The sequence below is a fragment of the Brachycentrus maculatus genome, unplaced genomic scaffold (genome assembly GCF_059751285.1).
Source record: "Brachycentrus maculatus isolate JH-2025_06_01 unplaced genomic scaffold, ASM5975128v1 h1tg000285l, whole genome shotgun sequence".
Classification (NCBI taxonomy): domain Eukaryota; kingdom Metazoa; phylum Arthropoda; class Insecta; order Trichoptera; family Brachycentridae; genus Brachycentrus; species Brachycentrus maculatus.
In genome coordinates, this window is record NW_028281036.1 from 1,091,215 (window position 1) to 1,114,780 (window position 23,566).

Below are 23,566 nucleotides of genomic sequence, written 5' to 3' on the forward strand. Positions count from 1 at the left end.
ATTTAATAAATTATTATTAGAATTTAGGTTTTTTTGGATTTCTAAATTTTCAAGATAATTCATAATTTGGCCTTTATATGGAACAAGGTGTTATAATTTTAATTTATGATAGTGAAATAAGTGATTAGTATCTAATATGTGATTTGCAAATTCCAAAAAATAATTACTAACTTATTTTCTATAATAAAACTCAAGTGGTAAAAAACAAGTGTTTTCTTTAATCATTATTAAAATATACATAAATAAATGTAGAATTCAACCGAATAAACCGTGTTTAATTTTGAATGTATTACTTAACAATACGTACACTTATATTAATTTTCTGGGATATGAAGAATCTATCTACATGGCAATATTAATCTATCCTGGATAATCAAGTCCTGTACCTGGTATACAGGTAAATCGAGACCATATTTTTTTATCTATCTCGGAAAACAGAGCCCGTTTTTCAATAATTATTCCATCCCGGAAAATGACCATATTTTAAAAATAATTTTATCCCGGAAAATCGAGATCATATTTTTCTATCAAACAGGATAAATCTATCGAAAATCCGGATAATAGAGGTTCTAGTGTATACACATATATATTATTAGCATCACACTCCTGTGAATTCAGAGAGACATCCATATTGGGACATGTCACACTTGAATTCTCGCATAATTATACGCCCCAAATACAAATTACACCCACAAAGTAGTTACCCGTATTTCCCAAGGGAGAGGGTGTAGGGAAAAAACGCCGTACGCATATCGGATACCATCCAGTGTGTCTAATGCGGGATTACTTACCGCGTGTTGGCATAATACTATGTCGCAAAATGTATCCGTATACAATGTCTAAACAAACGCCGGATTTATGCATTGGCGGTACGTGAGAATTTTATTCATTTTTAATATTTAATCTAAACATACCAGTCGTAAAAATTAGGTGAGATTTCAATTTCGATAAATCAACGCCTGTCATTTCAAGTGGTGTCGAAATAAATTAAACAATCTTACCTAACCTAACGTAACCTATTCAAAATTCGTCAAATATTTATTTGTCTTCGTTAATAATCTCGAGGTTAAGAGTTTCAAAGCTAATATGGTATAAACATGATTTAAAAAAATATATTTTTACTTAAAAATACAATTTCATTGTTTAACTACACGTTTCTACATGTAAAATATATTATACTAGTTACGCTGAGCCTCTCCAAAAAAGAGAATAAGCTCTTGTGCTTGGAGAGGGACTTACACTCAATGTTCATTGATTGTTAAATATAATATATTATTCAAATACAACACATTTTAACATAAAAAAATATTGAAATCCTTGCAACTGCCAAGAATTGATAACATAAAATATCTAGTATACAAATATACAAAAACTAATAATGGGATTTGCAAACTGAGAACATTACAAAAAACTGAAAAAACTTATATACTTAGTTCTTTTAAACCATACGTAACATACTAAATTCACAGGAATGGGTAAAAATTTACTAAAACACTCTCCTTATCATCCATGGTTTACTTTGTGCAATACCACTTTTATATACACTTATTTGTGACTACCGGTTTCGGAAAATTATTCCATCAGGCCATTAAAATAAAAATTTTAAGATTTAACATTTGTACAATAATAAAATTTTTGAAAGAGATAAAGACGACATATAAATCACAAAAAAATTACTACGCTTTATGCCAGTTTATTCTACAGTATGGGATCGTGGGTTGGGGTGGTACGAGTAATACATTTTTAAATAGTGTTAATGTTGACCAAAAATCTTTTTTTTAAATAAAACTTGAAATTACTAGACGGCCTGCCACAGAGGAAATTTTCAACAAAGTACAACATACGCATCCTTACATACGCATTTAAAAAATTCCGTCACATAACACAAGAAAGTATCTCCCAGTAAAGCATACAATTCACAATTAACACGCTTTATGGGACCGTTCATAGAACTTAAAGATCCGGAACTAATGAAACAATCTGTTTAACATTCCTCTTTTGGTCATAAGAAATTTAATTATTATGCAATTTATTGCATAATAATTAAGTTTCTTAACTAACAAATTAAATTATTACGCAATTTATTGCACACAAATTAATTTTTTTTATATTATTTCGAGAAATAAAAATCTTTGTGTTTTGATCCACTCACATTTTTATTAACCAACTAGTTTCGGCAACAACCTGTTGCCCACTTCAGGGTTTTATTTATGACTATAAAAACCCTAAAGAGGGCAACAGGTTGTTGCCGAAACTAGTTGGTTAATAAAAATGTGAGTGGATCAAAACACAGAGTATTTTTATTTCTCGAAATAATATATCAATATGATCCACAAAGTTAATGCTTTCAATATTCAAAACATATTTTTTAAGTAATAATTGAATTTCTTAATAAATGAATTTAATTATTACGTAATTTATTGCAAAAAAAAAAATTTTTTTAATCAATAAAATGAATTATTATGCAATTTATTGCACAATAATTACATTCCTTAAGTAATAGATTTAATTATTATGCAATTTATTGCATAATAATTGAATGTCTTAATTAATAAATTTAATAATGGTGCAATTTATTGCATAATAATTACATTTTAATGTATAAAGGAGCTATTTATAAATAGATAATGGATGTGGGCATATTTGAAATAGTTTGCATTATTCAGCCATGCCGTATTCGAATATATAAATCATTTTCTATCATTATAATTTTTAAAATAAATATGTTAACTTGTGCCCTCGGCACAGGAAAACACAGGAAAACTGAGGTTACATAATCGTAATTTGTAATCTGTCATTTTACAATGTGATGAAATAAACGATTTCGAAATCCTACTTATCCCAAATTCGTCGTATATTCATATATTTCTCTTTATTTCAAACATTAAAGTAAAGACGTTGATGTGGTATATACATACATGATGTAAAATACAATAAACCAACCAAAAAAATACCAGAGATACAAGTCAAGGTTTGTTCCTTATAAAGCTGTTCGAATCAAGTGGGCAGATAGTGCTTATACATAAAAGAAAAATTAGAAAAGAGATACAATAAATAACAGTATAAACGATCAAATTATACAAAAATGTCCACAAAAAAATCGTGTTTAAAGTTAATTCACTTACCCCCGATTTCTTCTGTATGTAACCTCACCGACTCTTGCATTCTTCCACGAATATCGTCTTTGCACTAATTCACCACACAAAATTTAAGAGTAAAAAAGTCCACATTTCTAAGAATTTAAAACACAATCAAATTGACTAGCGAGGTCAAAAACCACTGTTTAGGCGATTACGGATATTTAACTAAAATTATGCAATTTTGTGATAACACATAGTTATGAAATTAATTATGAAATTATAGAATTTTTGGGAAAATAGACCATAGGGTACTTATATAACATTCACCATTCTACCCGTGATTGACAACCACACTGCTCAAATTCCAAATTTTCCATACACGTATGAGGAGCTGAGGAGGGTGGCACATAATAGACTGGAATGGCGAAGGAGGTGCCATATGTTGCTGCAAACCAATCCACAAGATTGAGACCACAGAGGCGATTTTTTCGTTAACAAATCTTTAGTAGGTTTAAGTAAGTTAACAATTAAAATAAATAATTATTTACAATTAAATATCTATTTGAAAAGTTAACGCGAAATTGATGTTCAATAACGGGGAAAATGGCGAACGTTACTTACTGACTTTCATCTTCTTTCGTATAAAAACAGTAAAAAATTAATCTCAGCCGAGACACTTTAATACTTTTTTTTAATACTGACAAAAAATCCCGCACCCAAAAGAAATTCACTCTTTCGCCTACGCCACTGGCGAAATTTCGGGCTTAGGTTAGGCGGGCTAGATCGGCTCGCGGCGCGTTAGTGCCAGTAGGTACCGCAAACTAATTTCAAGCTCCGGTGACCCGAGCCTCCCTCCCCCTTCCCCCCCCCCCTCTCCGCCACTGTGCCACCGTGCGCACATCAGTATACACCGCACAGTACCTACCTTCGCGTTAATAAATACCCCCTGATGACATTTGGTGGTATTCGGGGCTCGTGTTAAAAGTTTGACCTTGTAACGAAGAGTCCATTTAAATAAAATTGGATCGCTGCTGAATTATGGTTGAGTGGAAATGCGATGACTGACCACTTTCTGTAAATGTCTTTGCACTGTTCCGTGTCTGTCTGCTGTGCTGGTCTGGGTTGTGGGCGTCTGTGTACCGGCCAACGTCGAGTCGGAATCGGATCTAGCTGACTAATTGAACTAAACACTAACCCCTTTCACTGCCTACACTGGGGTACTTCTAGAAAATTTAGTGATGGACTTACAATCTTGTGTTTATTTAGATTGGCAGTGACAGGTATATTGAAAGCTTTTAAATGTAAATTCACAGTAAAATCGGGATACAATGTTATATTGTTTCACATTTTCAATAAATTTCGCAACTTAGTTTTTAAAAAAATTGCTTAGCAATAGCAGATCTGTCAGGAAGCCTAGATGCTTCTGTATCAGATCTGGACATGCGGTGGGACAGCTTTCAATGAATCGCTGCTGTTCTATGTTTCAAGCTAAAACAATTGTAAAAGTCCTCACCAAAATTTTACATTTCCATTATAAATGATTTTAAGTAATCAGGAATTCTAGCTTGTAAAATTGTTACGTTTTGGTGCAATTTAATGATTTCATATTAGTTTAACACAGTATTGGTCACGTTTTGTCGGAACTTTAATTAAGATTTCGATAGAATACAGTAAACAGAAGAGATTTGCATTAAAATGTTTTTTGTGCAATTTTGGAGATATAACTTTTAGGTGTGGACCTCCTCAATTGCAGTAAGAGAGTCATTCAAATATATAATGAAAAAGCCAGCAAATAGGTTTAAAAAATTATCGTACTTTTTTGTGTACTGTTTATTGTGATTTTAAATCTGGTTTACAGGCAATTTGTGATGTAAAATGAATTAAATCAATTATAATGGAAACAAGACAATTGATTAAAAATATAGAGGCAAGAAATTAAACAGTACGACTTGGTTGGATAAGAGGACAAAATGAATATTTGGTAAGGAATTAGCAGATGCTTAAGCTAAAGAAGCAACTTTACAAAAGACATTACAGGAGTATAATCGATTTCCTCTAAGTTTTTCTAAGAAATTAATACGATAGAAAATGTTAAATATTTGGTATTGTTGATATGTGTCGCCTACTTTCAAAATCCACCAGATCCAATTTTATAAGATTTTAAAATATATACTCCATCGGAATGCTAATCGTGAGTTTTATTGTTTAAATTTTTTATATATTTAAAAAATAGTTAAAAACAGCGTTGTATTTCAAATTCCGCTATATTCATGGAACTTTCCTTCTGACCCATATCGGCCAATCAGAGCACAAGGATAGGTTAAAAATTAATATGACGTCATAATCGGTTTGTGTATCGTGTTTTTTAGATAATTGAAAAAAAACGGGAAAATTCTCTTTGTCAAAATATTTTATGTAAATATAGACAAATCTTTGAAATGTAAATGTTACCCGGAGAATTTTACATTTTTTGTAAAATCGACTTATATGGATCTGGCGGATTTTGAACGGAGGCGACACATATATAGAAACAGAAACAGAAACAGGGAAAATACGAACATTTTCATTCCGACTTTACAAAAAAAAAAAAAATATTAAAAAAAAAAAAACATAAATTGAACCATGCATTGACTCTAATTTTTACGGGTCATGGAGCATTTCGAAAATACCTGTTCTGTTTTAAAATTAGAAAAAACTTTTTTTGTGAGTGTGATGAGACGTCATCACTAAATGTTCCTCATACAGTGTGGATATGTCCATTTTTTTTAAAACAAGAAAGATTTAAATTGGAAACAGAATTTGCAAAAGAAGGTATACAGTTGTACTATATACAGGACTAACCTGCCGATGGTTATGCCTAAGCAGATTCTACTTAGTCATAACCTTTCTTTAGGGATTCTACTTATTTGTCCGCCTCCGTAGTGTAATGGTCAGCATGCTCGGCTACCGTTCTGGAGGTCCCGGGTTCGATTCCCAGGGGGGTTTAATAAATACGAGTGATATTTTCACTCTAATATTTATTCAATATTACACTGGACTGGTACCTGAAGTGGAGGGCTGATCACCTTTCCTTCATGTGTAATCGATCGAGATAGCACTGCGTTTATATGAAGCAGTGCCCTATGCACCATTGGGGTGCGGTAAGGGATTTATATATATAGGTTCTACTTAGTCCAAATATGCAAAAAAAAACTACTACAAAAAAAAGTCCCTTACTGTGTTTTAAGTTTGGACAGCCGTGTAGGAAGAGCTACCGCTATGTTGAACATTATCATATTAGATATTGATCTGTTCCACGTATCCGCAGGAGTATTCCATTTAGTAGTCTTCTTGGTTACTTTTAATATATACGCCTTAAATATTTTTTGTTATGTATGTTTACCATATATATATGGTATTTCTTTTTATTGAATAAATTTGAAATTAATAATTATTTCACAGTTAACTCCTAATTTTGTTTGCAAAATATTCTTATACCCCAAGTTGATCCAATTGCAATGTTTCAATACACCCTCCAACCCTCTTCCTATATTACGAATTTATTATCGAATTATTTAGTATTTTGCCGGTTCCGCTATTAAGGGGGTTCACCGCGGGGCGCTGCTTCGCAACTTCGACAACAGATGGCACCCAATTCACGCGAAATTGGCAACTATTCGCTCTTTTCATCGTAATTTGTAATGTTCTCCTTTAACGCGAGCTTTATGACGTGTTCGATACCAGAAGGCCAGAAAACGATGGAAAATTATTTTACTGTTATATTCATCGATTCATTTATGATTCCAATAATAATTTTCCCTATTTTTGTTGTATTTAGGGTGAAATCTTAATATTTTCAGTATTCCAGACAAACTGTACCCGGCTACGCGTATAAAGCCATAGAATGCCATACCAATCTACCTTTGCAAACAATCTTCGCCTGTTCCACATTCGTGTAACTCTTTTAACATAACCACCGATTATTTCGACTCCTGATCACCTTCAATTAGGTATTTGAAATACTTGATCATGCCACTTTACTCTTGAACACTTTCAAGTATTTGAAATGCTTGATTATGTCATGTTTTCCTCGGTCTTAATCTGCTCTTGTTTCCAACTACTTTGGAAACAACCCAGTGGTGGGATTCAGTCGGTTCGCAACAGTTCGCTAGAATTGGTGCCTACATTTTTTTAGAGTTCGCCGAAGCGGTCCTTAACCCTTTGTTGTTATACAATATTCCGATTAAGATCAAGAAGAGAAAAAAATATTGGAAAGATGAAAAAAATAGTGAAAAAATTCAGTTAAGTCATGTAGAATGTAGATACTTACTTTGAAACTAACCAGGAAAAGTATCAAATACCATCCCAATCATCTTACAAAAAAACGAACCATTTCTACACTTTCTAAGCTTTAAACCTTGTTTATATTTAACATCTTACCTGTCACTTGTTCCAGCCCGGTGGTCCAATGATGCGGCGAGGTTCAAAGGTGTTTTCACCTGACTTAACACCGAGTGTCACTGGTTCTGGATGGGCTATTGTGTTGGGACTCGGACACAAGCCATTTCTGGGTAAAAAGGCAGAAGCCAAAAGCACGACGAAATGCCTTCACGCTAGGAGAAGATTACCGGATTAAATTCGTGTTGTTTTTTTCGCATTGTTACAACTTGGAGAAATTATAAGGTATATCTGACTGGAAAAGTATTATTGATTTTAAAATCAAATTATTAATGTCTTAAAGTATCAACATTTTATTTATAGATTTGGCGTTTAATTTGTAGAACTGTATTTTAATTTATACATATCGCTCACTCTTTTAAACAACGTCATATATAAAAAAAAATGATTTTCAGGAGATCGTTTTTAAAGTTTAAAAATATAATAGAATTTATTAAAAATAGATTTCAAGCAACTTATTGAACTTTTTACCGTGCAAAAGATCTTTTTAGGTAAAACCTGAATGTTTTTTCTTCATTTGAAAAATATTTAGTATATTTAAAAGAATACTTTTTCTTCAAAATGCAAAAACAACACTTTCTGCCCTGTAGCGGGTAAATATCAAATTAAAAATATCCCGCTTTTGCTAGTATATAGTACATTTTTTGGGCATTCCGAAAACATATACAACTAAAAAAAATCGATTTTTTTGTATGACGTTGTTGAAAGGAGTGAGCGATATGTGTGTGTTTGTCTTTTACTTTTTATTTTTCCACTATGAATGAAAACCACTAAGGGTAACTTCTACTTTTAAGGAAGCCACATAAATTACTTCATCATAAACTTGTGTATTGTATTTTTTATTCAATTGTGAAGATATGGTGAATGCAATAGGTATCCATACAATTATAATGGAAAGTCAGTCGTACGAAATACTATATGAATTGATTTGACAAAGACGTCTGGGGTTGAATTCAACACGATACTAAGGGATGCTGTACAACTGAAGGGTGGTAAGTTGTCGTCAAAGGGTTTTGTATAATTGTGGTAAATTCAAATAAAAGGATGTGATCTTTTGCCGATACAATATCGTAAGCCTTTTTAGAATATATGTTTATTGATTTGGCGTTTAATTTTATAGAACTCCATTTTAATTTATGTATTAATTTTAAATCAAACACAGATTTTTTGAGTCTACCTAGTTGTATTTTATTAACAAAAACACATAAAAATTATATTGTGACAATTGTTTCGCCTTGTTAGGGCATTATCAAACGAATGTGAAGATCAAATGGACTACGGTCCTTATGTAGCTTTACAATTCTAAGTGACAGTTTTAACTTTTAGAACTTTAATTGATAGTTTATTAGTTTCATTAAAAATATTTTTCTTTCATAATTTAAACTTTAAAGTTACATAATACTTTCATCATTAGATCGCCTGTCATTCAAGTGTTACTTTTACTTCCAACATAGATAAAGGAGAATATGGAAGTCTGGGCATTTACAGGGCTTACGACCGTTTTAGCCTTCGTTTAGTGGTATTACACAAAGTGAATGATGAATGAAAAGGAGTGTGTTATAATACCATACCACAAAGTTAACAATGCTTTTAAGGCTGATATCTCTAACGGTCAAGGAACTAGACGTCTTTCCAAATAAATAATATTGCAGTAAAAAAAATTAAGACATTTTAACTCCTAACCTTTCGATAACTCTTCTTTTTAATATCATATATTTATTTCGAAGGAAAAAGTATTTTTTCAATAATAAAACAGTGTTTCAAGCAAAAAATTCAATTACATCAAACGTTACTTAGGTTGAAAGAAAATTCAGCTTCTATTTATCGTATGTTGAATGAAGGATATTGAAATAAATTAGAAATTATATCAAATAAAGCGATGAGAATCGTACTCAAGAAAAAAAGATATGATAAAACAGAAAAAATGAGAGAAGAACTCAACTGGTTATCAAATTAAATATGCTGATTTTTATAAATAATTTTTTAAACGATAAATTACCCAAATATTTTAAGGATAAAATAGTGTAAAAAAATTCATGAACATATTACTAAAATAAAAAAAATAAGACTGCCATTGTTGAAAAAAACCGAGTCACAAAATTGTTTAATGTATAAGGGTTTAAAATGTATGATGAGATGCCTGAATGTATGAAGAATTGAAAGAGTCTGAAAGAATTTTAAAATAAATGTTTTGTTTACTGTAAGAAGATGTAAATATATATTTGATGTACATTAAGTGTAAGGTAAGTAAAGAAATAATAAAATAATATATATATATATATATATACATACATATATATATATATATATATATATATATATATATATATATATATATATATATATATATATATATATATATATATATATATATATATATATATATATATATATATATATACAAAATACTGTATCTATTATTTATTTTACACAAAGAAAAAGTAATAAATAAAAATACATATTAAAAAATAGTGTATAAGGTGGCTTGGCCCTGAAAAAAAAGTTCTAAATATGTATCTGGTAAATTGTGATTGAAATAAATTTATACAAAAAAATATATATATTTTTTAAATATTTTCATTTGCAAACCTCCATTTTCATTTTCTGCACTACACAGTCAATCAAATCGTAATGTCGAATCACAGGAGTTATATGATTAACATCTATTAGTAATAATACTTCTGTAGTCGGCTACCGCTGCGGAGTAGCTGCGGAACGCATCTTCGGACCTGTGGAGGTATGATACTTTGATTATTATCAACCTGTAATGATGGGAATTTCGAGTAATACGTAATTGCCAACTTGGTTGAGATATACGATTTTACATTTTCAATCCAATACAGTGGTTCTGAACCTTGCAAAAGAAAAACACTTGTTTCGAGAAATAAAAATACTTTGTGTTCTGATTCACTCACATTTTTATTAACCAACTAGTTTCGGCAACAACCTGTTGCCCTCTTCAAGGACAACAGGCAAGAGGGCAACAGATTGTTGCCGAAACTAGTTGGTTAATAAAAATGTGAGTGGATCAGAACACAAAGAATTTTTATTTCTCGAAATAATATATCAAGATGATCCACAAAGTTAATGCTTTCAATATTCAAAACAGAAAAACACTTGTTTTATAACACTAAAAGTGGTAAAAAACAAGTGTTTTACTTTCACCATTTCATCATGTTTTACCGCAAAGTGAATGCCGAAATAATAAATAAATTTCTGAACCTTTTTGAAGTCAGGGAGCACTTTTGATCTTATGAAAATTCACGGTACACCTAAACCAAAGTTCCACAAAATACAAAGATTACTTTTATTAAAAATAAAACTGATTACTTTATAACTGACAAGTTAAAAATTAGACTAATTAAAATAAAAACTTTAAACACCATTAAAAAACTTAGAAACTTTGGACCATTTAAAAATTATTTAGTTGAAATAATTACTCTTTACTCAAATACATTTTGAAAAATATTTTTTTTTAGTATAGAATACCACAGAAGGCGTAGTCGAGTAGACGCTCGACTGCGAAACTGGCGTCAACGGTTCGATTCCTGCCAATTGCAAAATAAATTCAAGAAAGAATTATATTCAATTGGTTTGGGCGTTTTTCACGTTTACCTTCCCTATCCTTACTATCCTGCCTGCAGACAAGCCTTTGAAAATGCAGATTATTCCTTAAATACATAAAAATATTGCCAACAATTATTAAAAATCTGTGCTCCACCGGTTAAGAACCACTGGTCTAAAGTATGATGGAAAATTAAGAATTGATGAAGGTGAAATAGTTGATTATAGGTGACTCACGAAGACGGTGCAATTTGATGGGAAGGGAATGTGGAAGTCATTGGGATGGGCTGGCGACCAATCATCGGGTGGCTTAAGTGATGATTTACAGAGAAACATCTACGACGATACAACATTTTGAGTGTGTCAACACGCTCGGAGGCGGACATTTTCTCGGTCTTCCTCTGCTCCTTTTTCCAATTAAATTCGCCTCATAAATTTGTTTTACCGTTCTTTCCTCACTCATTCATTCTACATGTCCAAACCATCTCAATACACTTTTCTTTATTTTATCGATAATGCTTATCTCAGCTTTGCATCCCTTCCTTATTTCACTATTTGAACATCTGTCATACATTGTTTTGTCGCACATTCATCTGAGAGATCGTATTACGACTGCATTTAGTCTACTTTCATCCTTCTTTTGCCAAATATATATATATATATATATATATATATATATATATATATATATATATATATATATATATATATATATATATATATATATATATATATATATATATATATATATATATGATATTAATTCGTAAAACTCAAATTCGTCACACATTTAAGTACGCATTATGCTCCAAGAGTCGGAATGTCGTACGAGTATGTGTCGGTCTAGATCTCACTGCTGTCAGACGTAATCCTCCAGTGCTACCGGGTCGGACTTCGCTTGTCGGATTTACATTTACCATCCAGTGGATAAGGAACGTGTGAAACACCCTGTGAACTTACCTACTCACATATGCCGAAGGCGGTATTATAATACGCCATTTTGTTCAAGAAAAATTCAGGCAATTAAAAAAAAACAAAAATTTAGATGGGAGTTGCATTTATTATTTGCCATGCTCATTATGAACAAGGTTCAACCCTTATCTAAGGGTTCAACCTATTCATTAGAATGTTTTTTTTTTTAAAAAAAACAATAAAACTTTCACAACAAGAACTGAATGTCAAGAAATAATATTATTTACTGATTCGGCATTAACTTTGTGGAATGACATGATTATTTTATTAAAATTTAACACTTGAATATATTATTTTAATGAGTTTTATTTTATTTACGACTAGTTTCAAAAACGGCAGATGAAATGACTTCTAGTACAAATGCAAACATAATTAATTTGTACCAGAATATGAAAACCTCTGTCGTTTTCGAAACTTGTCGTAAATAGAATAAAACTCATTAAAGTGGTATATTCAAGTGTTTTATTTTAATAAAATAGTCAAGAAATAACTCACAGTATCAAGTTATAAAAGTTATCAAGTTAAAAAGGCTGAATTTATTCTAACACCTAGGTGTATAATAAATATGCGACAGTATGAATTATAATATAATTTATGCTTTTTTATTTTTATTTTATTTTATTGGAAGGAAGAACAACAGTTATAATATATGATACATCAGAATACAAAAAATAAAATCATGAATACCAATTATAGTTCTTCACAACTATGCATAATAGAGGTCTATATAAAGGAAGAACATGAACATACTTGAAACACTAACTTTGTGATTTTCCGTTTTATAGTTAAAATTTCACTTTGAAAATTACTATAAATATATTATTGTAACTTAATTATAATGTCTAATGTATTAATCAGTCTTGATAAAGAGCGGTAAACTTCGAAACCGGTAGACATTATAATTCAGTTAAAAAAAATATTGAAAGTGATTTTAAAACAGAGTTAGATTTTAATTATATATAACATGAATTATAATAATTTCAGGCGACTAAAGAATGTTTCAACTGTGAAATTTTTGTTGCAGAATTGCAACGGTGTGCATTTAAGGGTTAAAGATCATTCAGTGGATTTTTATTTTTTCTAATTCCAAAAAATAAGTTTTATTTTAATCTGTGTTGGGAACGGACGGGATAATCTAGTGTGGGTCAATCAGGACTTTTCAGCGCTATTTTTATCATGTAGGTCTTTTCAGCATTTTCTCATTATTGGGAGGAAACCACATAAAATTCCTCAGGAGAAGCCAGCCAGATTTTTTTTGTTTGATATTTATTTAAGTGCTGATGGGACAGCTCACAAATCAATTTAAAATGAATACACAGACTGTTTCATAACGCGCCTGACATATCCTTTTTAGCACACATATCGCTCACTCCTTTCAAGAACGTCATAAATCAAAAAACTTGATTTTTCAGGAGAACTTTTTAAAGTTTAAAAAAAATACGATGTATTAAAAATAAATATCAAGCCACTTATTCAACTTTTTAGTATGCAACAGATCTTTTTAGGTAAAAACTTAATGTATTTCTTCATTTGAAAAATATTTAGTATATTTAAAAAAATAATTATACAATACCTTTTCTTCAAAATGCAAAAACAACACTTTCTGCCTGTAGTGGGTAAATATTACATTAAAAATATGCCTCTTTTGCTGGGATATAGTACATTTTCAGTGCATTACGAAATCGTGCACAGCTGAAAATTGACGATTTTTGATTTATGACGTTCTTGAAAGGAGTGAGCGATATGTGTGTATTATTATTTAACGATTTAAGTAGGTGTGGCAGTGATACATAATCCCTTTCGCGCAGGTCTCGTCCGTCACAAGTTCCGGATTAATGTGATATTATGCAAATATTGAATAACTGCGACACTTAAGTAGGTTCTGTAGGCTCTTTGGCTCCGACACGTCTAAAATCCGCTAAAACGTCACTGGTCAGATCAAAAAATGGTGTGAGAAGGTCCAGTGAGCAATGATCCAGCATCAGCAATTGGAGACCTGTGTTGATTATACTAGCTATTGCACACTCTTTTGCAAGTCTGTCATTTCGGATTTACCAAACACGAATACCAGGGAATCAGCCGAGCGCAGTGTCATATGATAATCCCTCCGGTACACGCCTTTATACGCGCACTAATCTCCAGAACGATTTCTGATGCCTTATGAATTCCTGTTACCCTGGTATTAAAAGTTTTCATGGAGGTTTTTTTTGTCCCTTATCTGCATCCAATGGTGTATTTGGCACTATGTGACACTAAATCAACGTTTCTTGATCGTTTATTTGATAAACACCCGAAAGAGTCTCTGCTTAGTTAAAAGCTTTCCTCATTCCAACATAGATAGCTGTTGTGAACTCAGACATACTGCAAACGAGTTTGATCAATATATCTTGAAGTTCCTAAAATTTTAGCAATGTGGTTGCCAATCGTGTGGTAGAATTGGTGAATGTTACAAGTGTGTAAAGTGATCACTTAAAAACACCACTTCATGACTACCTATATATATTACTACTACTACTACTACTACTACTACCATCACGCCGTTTCCCCGCAGGGGTAGGCAGAGAGGATGGAACGCCACACTCTTCTGTCCTGACATACACTCCTCGCCTCCTTCACATCCATACATCTAGTCATACATGCCCTCCGATTACGCAGACTTTTGACACCGCCAGATTTTAGGTTCTGATTGATCTGATCGTGCCAAGTCTTTTTCGGTCGTCCACGTTCTGTTTTCCCTCTCACATTCGCCACATATATTTTCTTAGTCATTCTCTCGCTATCCATTCGCTCCACATGTCCATACCACCGCAAAGAGCTCTTTCTAATCTTATTTATATAAATATAAAAATAATGCGCCAGATCCATGTAAGTCGTTTTTACAAAAAATGCGAAAATCTCCGGGTAACATTTATGTTTCAAAAATTTGTACAGATAATTTTCCCATTTTTTTTATTTTTTTCAGTTTAAAAAAAAACACGAGACACAAACCGATAGTGACGTTATCTTAATTTTTGACCTATCCCCGCTCTCTGATTGGCCGATATGGGTCAGAAGGCAAGTTCCATGAATATAGCGGAATTTGAAATACAACGCTGTTTTTAGTATTTTTTAGCAGGGATTTCAAGTATATAAATATTTCAAACAATAAAACCCACAATTGGCATTCCGATAGAGTGTTTATTTTTAAATCTTATAAAATTGGATCTGGCGGATTTCGAAAGTAGGCGACACATATCAAGGTTCAACGATCCTTTAAAAATTATATATATATATTTTTTACTTGGTCTATTTTCCCGAAAATTTTAATCTACCTTCATAAGTATTGTCACCGAAATTTACTGCGTAATTTTAGTTAAATTTTCGGAACCGCGTGGAAAGCGGTGTTAAACGTGGCTCGTCAATTTGTGTGTTTTTAAAAAAGAAATTTATGTTTTATTCTTTTATATTTTGTGGTGAACTAGTGCAACGTCGATATTGTGGATATTCGTGGAAGAAATCAAGAGTCAAAGAAGTTTCATACAAGAAATCAGGTTAGTTAATCATATAAAACACTTTATTCTTCAGTAATTCCTTCTCTGTCCAAGCGGCCTGACAATGGAATGAATTACCTCTCAGCGTAAAAAAATACACCTTCTCTAATAACTTTTAAGAAACGTCTGAGACATTACTATTTATCATTAGAATCCTAACTCTCCATCAAACCTCCTCCCTTAGTTTTTCCCTCTACCTCCTTCCCTAAACTCCCTTTTTCCTTTGCCCTTTATATTATCATCTTTTGTAATTTACGTTTTTTTAAATTTTCAAGTACTATCTACTCTTTGATTGCAAACGGCTATATACGGTAACAAACGTTTTAATCAATATTATTTGTCTGTTTTTAGTTGATTGGAAGATATTGCTTTTCAAAAATAAGCCCGTTAATGTACTTATTTCTTTTCTGTACATGGGGTTTAAATAAATAAAAGTTTTTTTTCTGGAAAGTATCGTAATTTTCGACATCTCAACATAGATAAAGAAGAATATGGAAGTCTGGGCATTTACAGGGCCAATGACCTTCATAGGCTGTTTAAGTGAACTTTACACACGTGTGACATTTGCCATTCTTAACCCGTGATTGACAAACATATTACACACATTTTGAAAGTCATACATACATATCGTCACTCCTTTCAACAACGTCATATATCAAAAATTGTCAATTTTCAGTTGTCCATGTTTTCGGAATCCACAGAAAATGTACTATATCCCAGCAAAAGCGGCATATTTTCAACTTGATATTTATCCGCTACAGGGCAGAAAGTGCTGTTTTTGCATTTTGAAGAAAAGGTATCGTTAAATTATTTTTTAAAAATACTTAATATTTTTCAAATGGAGAAAAAACATTCAGGTTTTACCTTAAAATATCTGTTGCACAGTAAAAAGTTCAAAAAGTGGCTTGATATTTATTTTTAATACATTGTATTATATTTTTAAACTTTAAAAACGTTCTCCTGAAAAATCAAGTTTTTTTATTTATTTAAAGGAGTGAGCGTAATAATAAATAAAACCCTTATCCGCACCCCAATGATGCATAGGGCACTGCGTCATATAAACGTAGTGTTATCTTGACCGTTTACACATGAAGGAAAGGTGATCAGCCCTCCGCTTCAGGTACCAGTCCAGGGTAATATTGAATAAATATGACAGTGAAAAAAAATCACATATATTTATTTTACCCCCCTTGGGAATCGAACCCGGGACCTCCAGAACGGTAGCCGAGCGTGCTGACCATTACACTACGGAGGCGGACGTTATATTCTTAAACATGAAAAACGATCTCCTGAAAAATCTTTTTTTTTTATATATGACGTTGTTGAAAGGAGTGAGCGATATGTTCCGTATAAGAAATTAAACGAAAAAATTTAAGCTAAGTGAGATTAAATAGTGTTATATCCTATCATCCATTGTTTACTTTGTGTAATACCACTTTTATAAACACTTATTCGTGACTACCGGTTTCGGAAAATCATTCCATCGTCAGGTCATTAAAATAAAATTATTACGATTTGAAATTATTACAAAAATAAAATTTTGAAAGAGAGAAAGAAGACAATTGAATCACAATGGGAATTTTTTCAAAAAATTATAAAAGCGGTTTTAATTTTTTCATTCAAACCCTTATCCACACCCCAATGGTGCATAGGGTACTGCATCATATAAACGGAGTGTTATCTCGATCATTAACACATGAAGGAAAGGTGATCAGCCCTCCGCTTCAGGTACCAGACCAGGGTAACATTAAATAAATAATCACTTAAATTTATTTGACCCCCCCTCGGAATCGAACCCGGTACCTCCAGAACGGTAGCCGAGCGTGCTGACCATTACACAAAAAAGTGGGATTATACAAAATAAACAATGTATGATAAGGAGAGTACTTTATTACCATACCACAAAGTTAACAATGCTTTTAATATTCAAAATATATTTAATTAATGTATTTGAAAATGTGAAATTGCTCATGAAATATGAAAAAAAAAAATTGATACAGTCTAGGTTTTATTTTGTTTTGTTTGGAGAACCACTGCCTACTGCATTCTTCCATGTCCCAATGAAACACTATTAGTCTTTCAGTCGCTGTGCAGCTTGTCACGTACTCGGGCTCCCGTTCACCCCCTCTCCTCCATCAACTAGTAATACAGTGAAACCTCTATCTATCGTTTTTAAAGGTACCTATTAAAATAAATATGAATGCGGGAAAACAATGAATGCGGGATTATGAGGTCAATACGCAAATAGATACGACTGAGTAAAGATACCGTCCTCCAAATCTGCATAACCATTCATAGACTAAAATTCTAAGAAGAATACATGTTTCTGATGCAAATGAATTTTAAAAAAAACTGAATAGAATTAAAAAAATACTGTTGTTTTTTAACTGTTTTATTTTAGTAGGTCAATAGTATATTTTCGGCTTTGCAAATAGTATTTTTTTCAGCATCGGTTATTGAATGTGCGTTGTAGAAAGTTTTCTTTCAAAGAGTGTGCACGCTTCTGGAAATGCAGGTACAGGCAGCGGCTCCTTTTCATCAATATCGACCTCTCTTGCTATCGGTTACACAAGCTTTTGATAGTTTCTATCCCGTTGAATGTAAGAAAATCGGACAAAAAGCATCAAATATGCAAGTTAAGTCGAACGATAAATGCGGTAAATGATGATAGAGAAACGATCAATGCGGTTTAGTTTAGTATGAAATGAATTCGGGATAGAAGAAATAAACGACACAGCCGGGAAAACGGTTATTCGAGGAACGATAGATAGAGGTTTCACTGTACTAGGTGTCTCCTCTTCCCGGAGTGTGAACGTAGGGTTAGTTTCACAGGTTCAAAAGTCGAAACGAAAAGTCGACACACTCAAATTGTGGTAAATAATATCTTTAAAATGAAATATGTAAAGACAAAATAGAAGGTCAACGCGATGTGAGCAGAAGACAGATCTCCTGATTCCGAAATATACGAGATTGAACGGGGATCAGAACAGTCGAGGTTCTGTTTAGAGCTACCCAAGACAAGGACAATTACTCTCAAGTTATAGTCGACATCGGGGTAACCATACATGAATTCACAGAATAAAAATAAAATATATTTTATTGTAAAACTCATTCTTATTGTTGGTTTTCATTAGAATTAATGCAGTGCTGTATGGTTTCACAATTCATTGCGACTAGCCCAGTCTTCTTTTATCATATCTGCCGCTTTTTCTCCGATCATGATAGTCGGCGCATTGGTGTTCCCACTGATAATGTCAGGCATAATACTTGCGTCAGCCACTCTTAGTCCTTTGACACCCTTAACCTTGAGTCTTGGAGTCACGACAGCCTCGGGATCTGACGATGGACCCATTTTGACTGTGCTTGTTGGATGGTATAATGTAGATGCTGTGTGACGAATCATACACTCCCAGTAATCATCGCTTCTGAATGCAAAGGTCTTGCATGGTGTATAACCGATATCTTCGAGTTTTGCTCCAGCTTCTTTGAAGGCCTTCGTATCTTCTAATCTTGTAGCTTCGTGAATTCCTCTTAGTAATGTGTGTACGTCTTCTTCCTCCTCAAAGTAATTTGCGTATATCAATGGCTTCTCCATAGGATCCTTGCTTTTCAGTCTTATTTCACCCCTTGATTTTGGGTTTAGATTTATTACAAATATGTGAAGAAAATCTGCGTCAGTGTTTAGGTTCCTATAAATTTTTACGAACTCGTCGTCGTATCCGTTGTTATATGCGAAGTTTGTAGGATCGTGAGTGTTAGCTGGCATAGTATGGAAGTGATACTGTATGTCTGGGAAAAGAGAATCATTTTTGGTGTTTATGAATCCAGTTGTATCCATTGTTCCAATCGAATTAAGAAATCCCCTACGCTCTGTTATATATTTGATAACTTCTTTGATAGGATCCAATCCGGGCTGATTTTCTCTTTTCATTTTATAAAATACAGGAGTCATGATGTGATCTTGTAAATTTTTACCCACTGGTAAATCTGCGACAACTTCTATACCCATATCTTGAAGATGTTGCTTAGGACCTACTCCGGACAGCATCAGAAGCTGCGGAGAGTTTATACTTCCACCAGAGACGACCACTTCTTTTTTGGTTTTCGCGTAAACTTCTTTTCCGTTCAAGATAAACTTAACCCCTGTTGCTCGTTTAGTCTCTTTATCAATTGTTATTTTGGTGACCTGGGTATTTTTCACCACAAAAAGATTGCTCCTGTCTTTTGCGGGTTGCAGGAATGCTGTGGCGCTTGAATGTCGCACTCCATCTTTTATCGTCGCCTGAACGCTAGAAAAACCCAAATGGACATCAGCATTAAGGTCTGGTGTTATATTATGTCCTAGTTCAGAGAGTCCTTCGAGAATCTTCTTCCCGAAAGGTGCAGCATCTCTGTAACTTCCGACGTTTAAGAATCCATCAGTTCCGTGATATTTTGCGTAGTCTTTCGTCTTGGTTATACGTTCATCGTCAATGTGCTCGCTTTTCTTGAAATATTTCAGAACATCTTCGTAGCCCCATCCGGTGTTTCCCTTGTTCTTCCAGTTATCGTAATCTCTTTTGTTTCCTCTTATGTAGACCATGGCATTAACAGCGCTAGAGCCTCCGAGAGCCTTACCCCTGGGCCAAGAACATCTCTGATTCCGCATGCCCAAGCAAGATTTTGGATCTTTCTCAGTCTCGTATTTCCAATCGATTTCACTTTTCAGTATTGAAAAGAATAAGTGTGGTATCTGAAAGAAGAAAAAGTTTTTACATGATTTTTTGACATCTCAACATAAATGAGAAAGGATATGGAAGCTTAAGCATTTACAGGGCTTACGACCATCATTGGTTTGGTAAAGTGATCACTTAACACGCGTGTAACATCCACCAATTCAACCCATGATTGACAACCACACTACTCAAATTCTTGAGACCTCTAGATATATTTATCAAAACTATGTAAATTTATGTAACACACTACATATGAGTTAAGAATAGCTATCTTCATTCCATATTCTTCATCTATCACAATAGGTATCTAAGGTGAGACGAAGGAAGCTTTTATTAAGCAGAGACTCATTCCATTTGTATGTGAGGTCCGAATTCTGGATTATATTCACATACATGAGAAACGTTTGATAACATGATTTTCAATTTATTTTAGCTTATAATGTTTTTCATCTCTATTGAGAAGTATTTGTCCGCCTCCGTAGTGTAATGGTCAGCACGCTCGGCTACCGTTCTGGAGGTCCCGGGTTCGATTCCCAAGGGAGGTAAAATAAATATAAGTGATTTTTTCACTGTAATATTTATTCAATATTACCATGGACTGGTACCTGAAGCGGAGGGCTGATCACCTTTCCTTTATGTGTAAACGATCAAGATAACACTGCGTTTATATGACACAGTGCCCTATGCACCATTGGGGTGCGGATAAGGGTTTAATTAAACAAAATATTATTGAGATGTAAAATGAATTATGTTAAAAATAACTCCTAGTTGGAGATTTCATGGCGTGATCGGGTCACCAACCTAGAGATGCTCCGACGGATGAATACCAATAAGGAACTCCTACCAACCATCATGAAAAATATCGTCATCGAGAAATGAAAAATATCGTCTTCTCCACCTAATCCTACAAGGAAAGATTGAGGGGCGGAGAACTCAAGGACGCCGAAAGACATCATGGCTGAAAAACCTACGACAATGGTTTGGCAGAAGCACCAAATCTCAGTTCCGAGCTGCAGCATCAAAATTGAAGATAGCCATGATGATCGCCGATCTTCGTTAGAAGTGGCACAGAAAGAAGAAGAAGGAGATAGTCCAGATTTATGAACAAGTATTTTGACAAACTCCAAATTAAAAAAAAAAGTATTCATTTAAAAAAATATATCATTGTTTGTGGGTGCCCGACACAGGCAAATCAATTTGGTGGTCCATTTTTTATCCACGTTTATTTTCGAATGTTTGATTGCTTGATACTCACGTGACTCTCTGCCGGTGGATCTCCACCAGCCTCCAGCAACAACACCCTCCAATGTGGAACTTCAGACAGTCTACTGGCAACTGCAGAACCAGCAGATCCAGCTCCTACCACTATGAAGTCGAACTCTTGGACATCTGCGGAGGATGTAAGGATATGCCAATCATTTACTTGTCATTCGCCAACTAAATAGTGCTCAATAGCTGGTGACCCTTACCATTATTGAGGAGGTACTCCGCCCTGTCGGGGGGCCACTGTCCGGGGTCCACTAGCAGGCAGCTGGCCGCCATGAGAGCCCCCAAAGTGCCAGTCAGGAGCTCCCCGAACACCCCAGCAGTTGCTCCCCCAGTAACATTCAAGCACTCCATTTCAAGAAGACCTTACTGTAAATAAAACAATTAAACGCGTATAATACAACTTTTTGAAATATTAATATAAACACAACTAGTTTTGAAAACTACAGATGTTATTTCATCTATGTTTCTCTCTCTCTAACCCTACTATAAACACAACTAGTTTTGAAAACTACAGATGTTATTTCATCTATGTTTCTCTCTCTCTAACCCTTAACCCAATGGTGCATAGGGCACTGCATCGTATTTTTCTCTCTCTCTCTCTAACTCTTAATCCGCACCCAATAGTGCATAGGGCACTGCATCGTATTGACGCAATATTATCTTGATCGTTAATTATATGAAGGTAAGGTGATCACTGCTGCACTTCAGGGACCAGTCCAGAGTAATAGTCATCTATGTTTAGACATCAGTATAAATACCTCTTCAGTGACAACATTTTGAGTGTGTCCAAATACTTGTTCACAAATGTGGATTATCTCCAATTAGGAGTTTTTTTAATTATTTTTAGACATCTCAATACAGATGAAAAAGAATATGGAAGTCTGGGCATTTACAGGGCTTACGACCGTCATAGACTGGTTTAAGTGATCACTATGCACACGTGTAACATTCACCAATTCTACCCATGATTGACAACCACACTTCTCAAATTCTTGGAACTTCTAATTATATTGATAATTTTTTACACTTATGTTAACTTTTGACAATAATCGCATTTTATTACACTTTTCCAATTAAATATGACATCAAAACTAACTAAAAACGTAAAAACCATTTATTATCTTCGGATTGTGGTCCCGTGGTTAGTGTCGCGGACTCTTGAGTCAGAGTTTCTCAACTTAAGATGGAACTTAGCATAATCGAAATACAAAACAGGGTGACAAAGAAAGACTTCTCTGGTCGTGTCCAAAGTCTTTATATATATAACTAGATATATTATTTTTTAATTGATGTTTTACTTAGTAAATACCGCTATTTCTTAAAATCGACTGTGACACGTGTTTCGATGCATTCCGCATCATTTTCAAACACCGTATGATGATATGAAATTATATGAAATGATGCGGAATGCATCGATTTTAAGAAATAGTGGTATTTACTAGGTAAAACATTAATTAAAAATGGATAGAATCAATTAATCAAATTAAGATGGAACTTCTATGTTTGTTTTTATGAAGAAAGGGCTTACGACCTGGCATGTTGCATCTCAAGCTGAGACACTTGTTATAAAATAAATGAAATAAAAAATAAAACATACTTTCAGTAAAAATAATTGTCACTAACAACTGATTAACCGTACGAAGAATACTCAAACGTCTGTCATTATCTGAACTTCAAAGTGGACTACAGCTTTACACGAGCGATACTAATTGTTGACTGTTATAAAATTAAAACTGAAGAATGGGAACTAAAAATAACCTAAGTGCTATTTTATAAAATGAAATATCTTTACTCTAACCACTTTTTTTAATAATACAATTAATTTAACCTACCGGTTTCAACAAGAACGTTGTCATCATCAGGGTTGATTTTAACTCAAAATCATTAAAATACCGTTACCAAAAAACTTCCACACACACCGTAAAAATCCTAAATGTTCGGTAGGTTAAATTGTATTAATAAAAAAGTGGTTATAACAAAGTTATTTCATCTTGTAAAG

General features: G+C 33.2%; 1 protein-coding gene across 2 annotated transcripts; it reads right to left on the reverse strand.

Moving 5' to 3' along the window:
• Positions 1–17,453: 17,453 nt before the first annotated feature.
• Positions 17,454–23,254, reverse strand: LOC148305124 (glucose dehydrogenase [FAD, quinone]-like). Of its 2 annotated transcripts, none has more exons than XM_088267194.1 (4): positions 23,191–23,254; positions 21,768–21,933; positions 21,554–21,687; positions 17,454–20,315 (listed from the first exon to the last, which is right to left on the reverse strand). In XM_088267194.1, the coding sequence occupies exons 2-4, from the start codon at positions 21,916–21,918 to the stop codon at positions 18,741–18,743; spliced, it is 1,860 nt and encodes a 619-aa protein (XP_088123320.1). In that variant the 5' UTR covers positions 21,919–21,933; positions 23,191–23,254; the 3' UTR covers positions 17,454–18,740. The 2 variants fall into 2 exon arrangements, with proteins under 2 accessions (XP_088123320.1, XP_088123319.1); XM_088267193.1 differs by having other exon boundaries at positions 17,460–20,315; positions 23,165–23,254.
• Between the last annotated feature and the right edge of the window lie 312 nt (positions 23,255–23,566).

What these genes read in the sequence shown, in the direction of transcription:
- LOC148305124 (XM_088267194.1), bottom strand. Translation starts at nt 21,918, where the DNA reads ATGGAGTGCTTGAATGTTACTGGGGGAGCAACTGCTGGGGTGTTCGGG. An exon ending in GGAGTACCTCCTCAATAATG is followed by an intron (nt 21,688 to 21,767) that starts GTAAGGGTCACC and finishes CATCCTCCGCAG; the next exon opens with ATGTCCAAGAGTTCGACTTC. An exon ending in ATCCACCGGCAGAGAGTCAC is followed by an intron (nt 20,316 to 21,553) that starts GTGAGTATCAAG and finishes TTCTTCTTTCAG; the next exon opens with ATACCACACTTATTCTTTTC.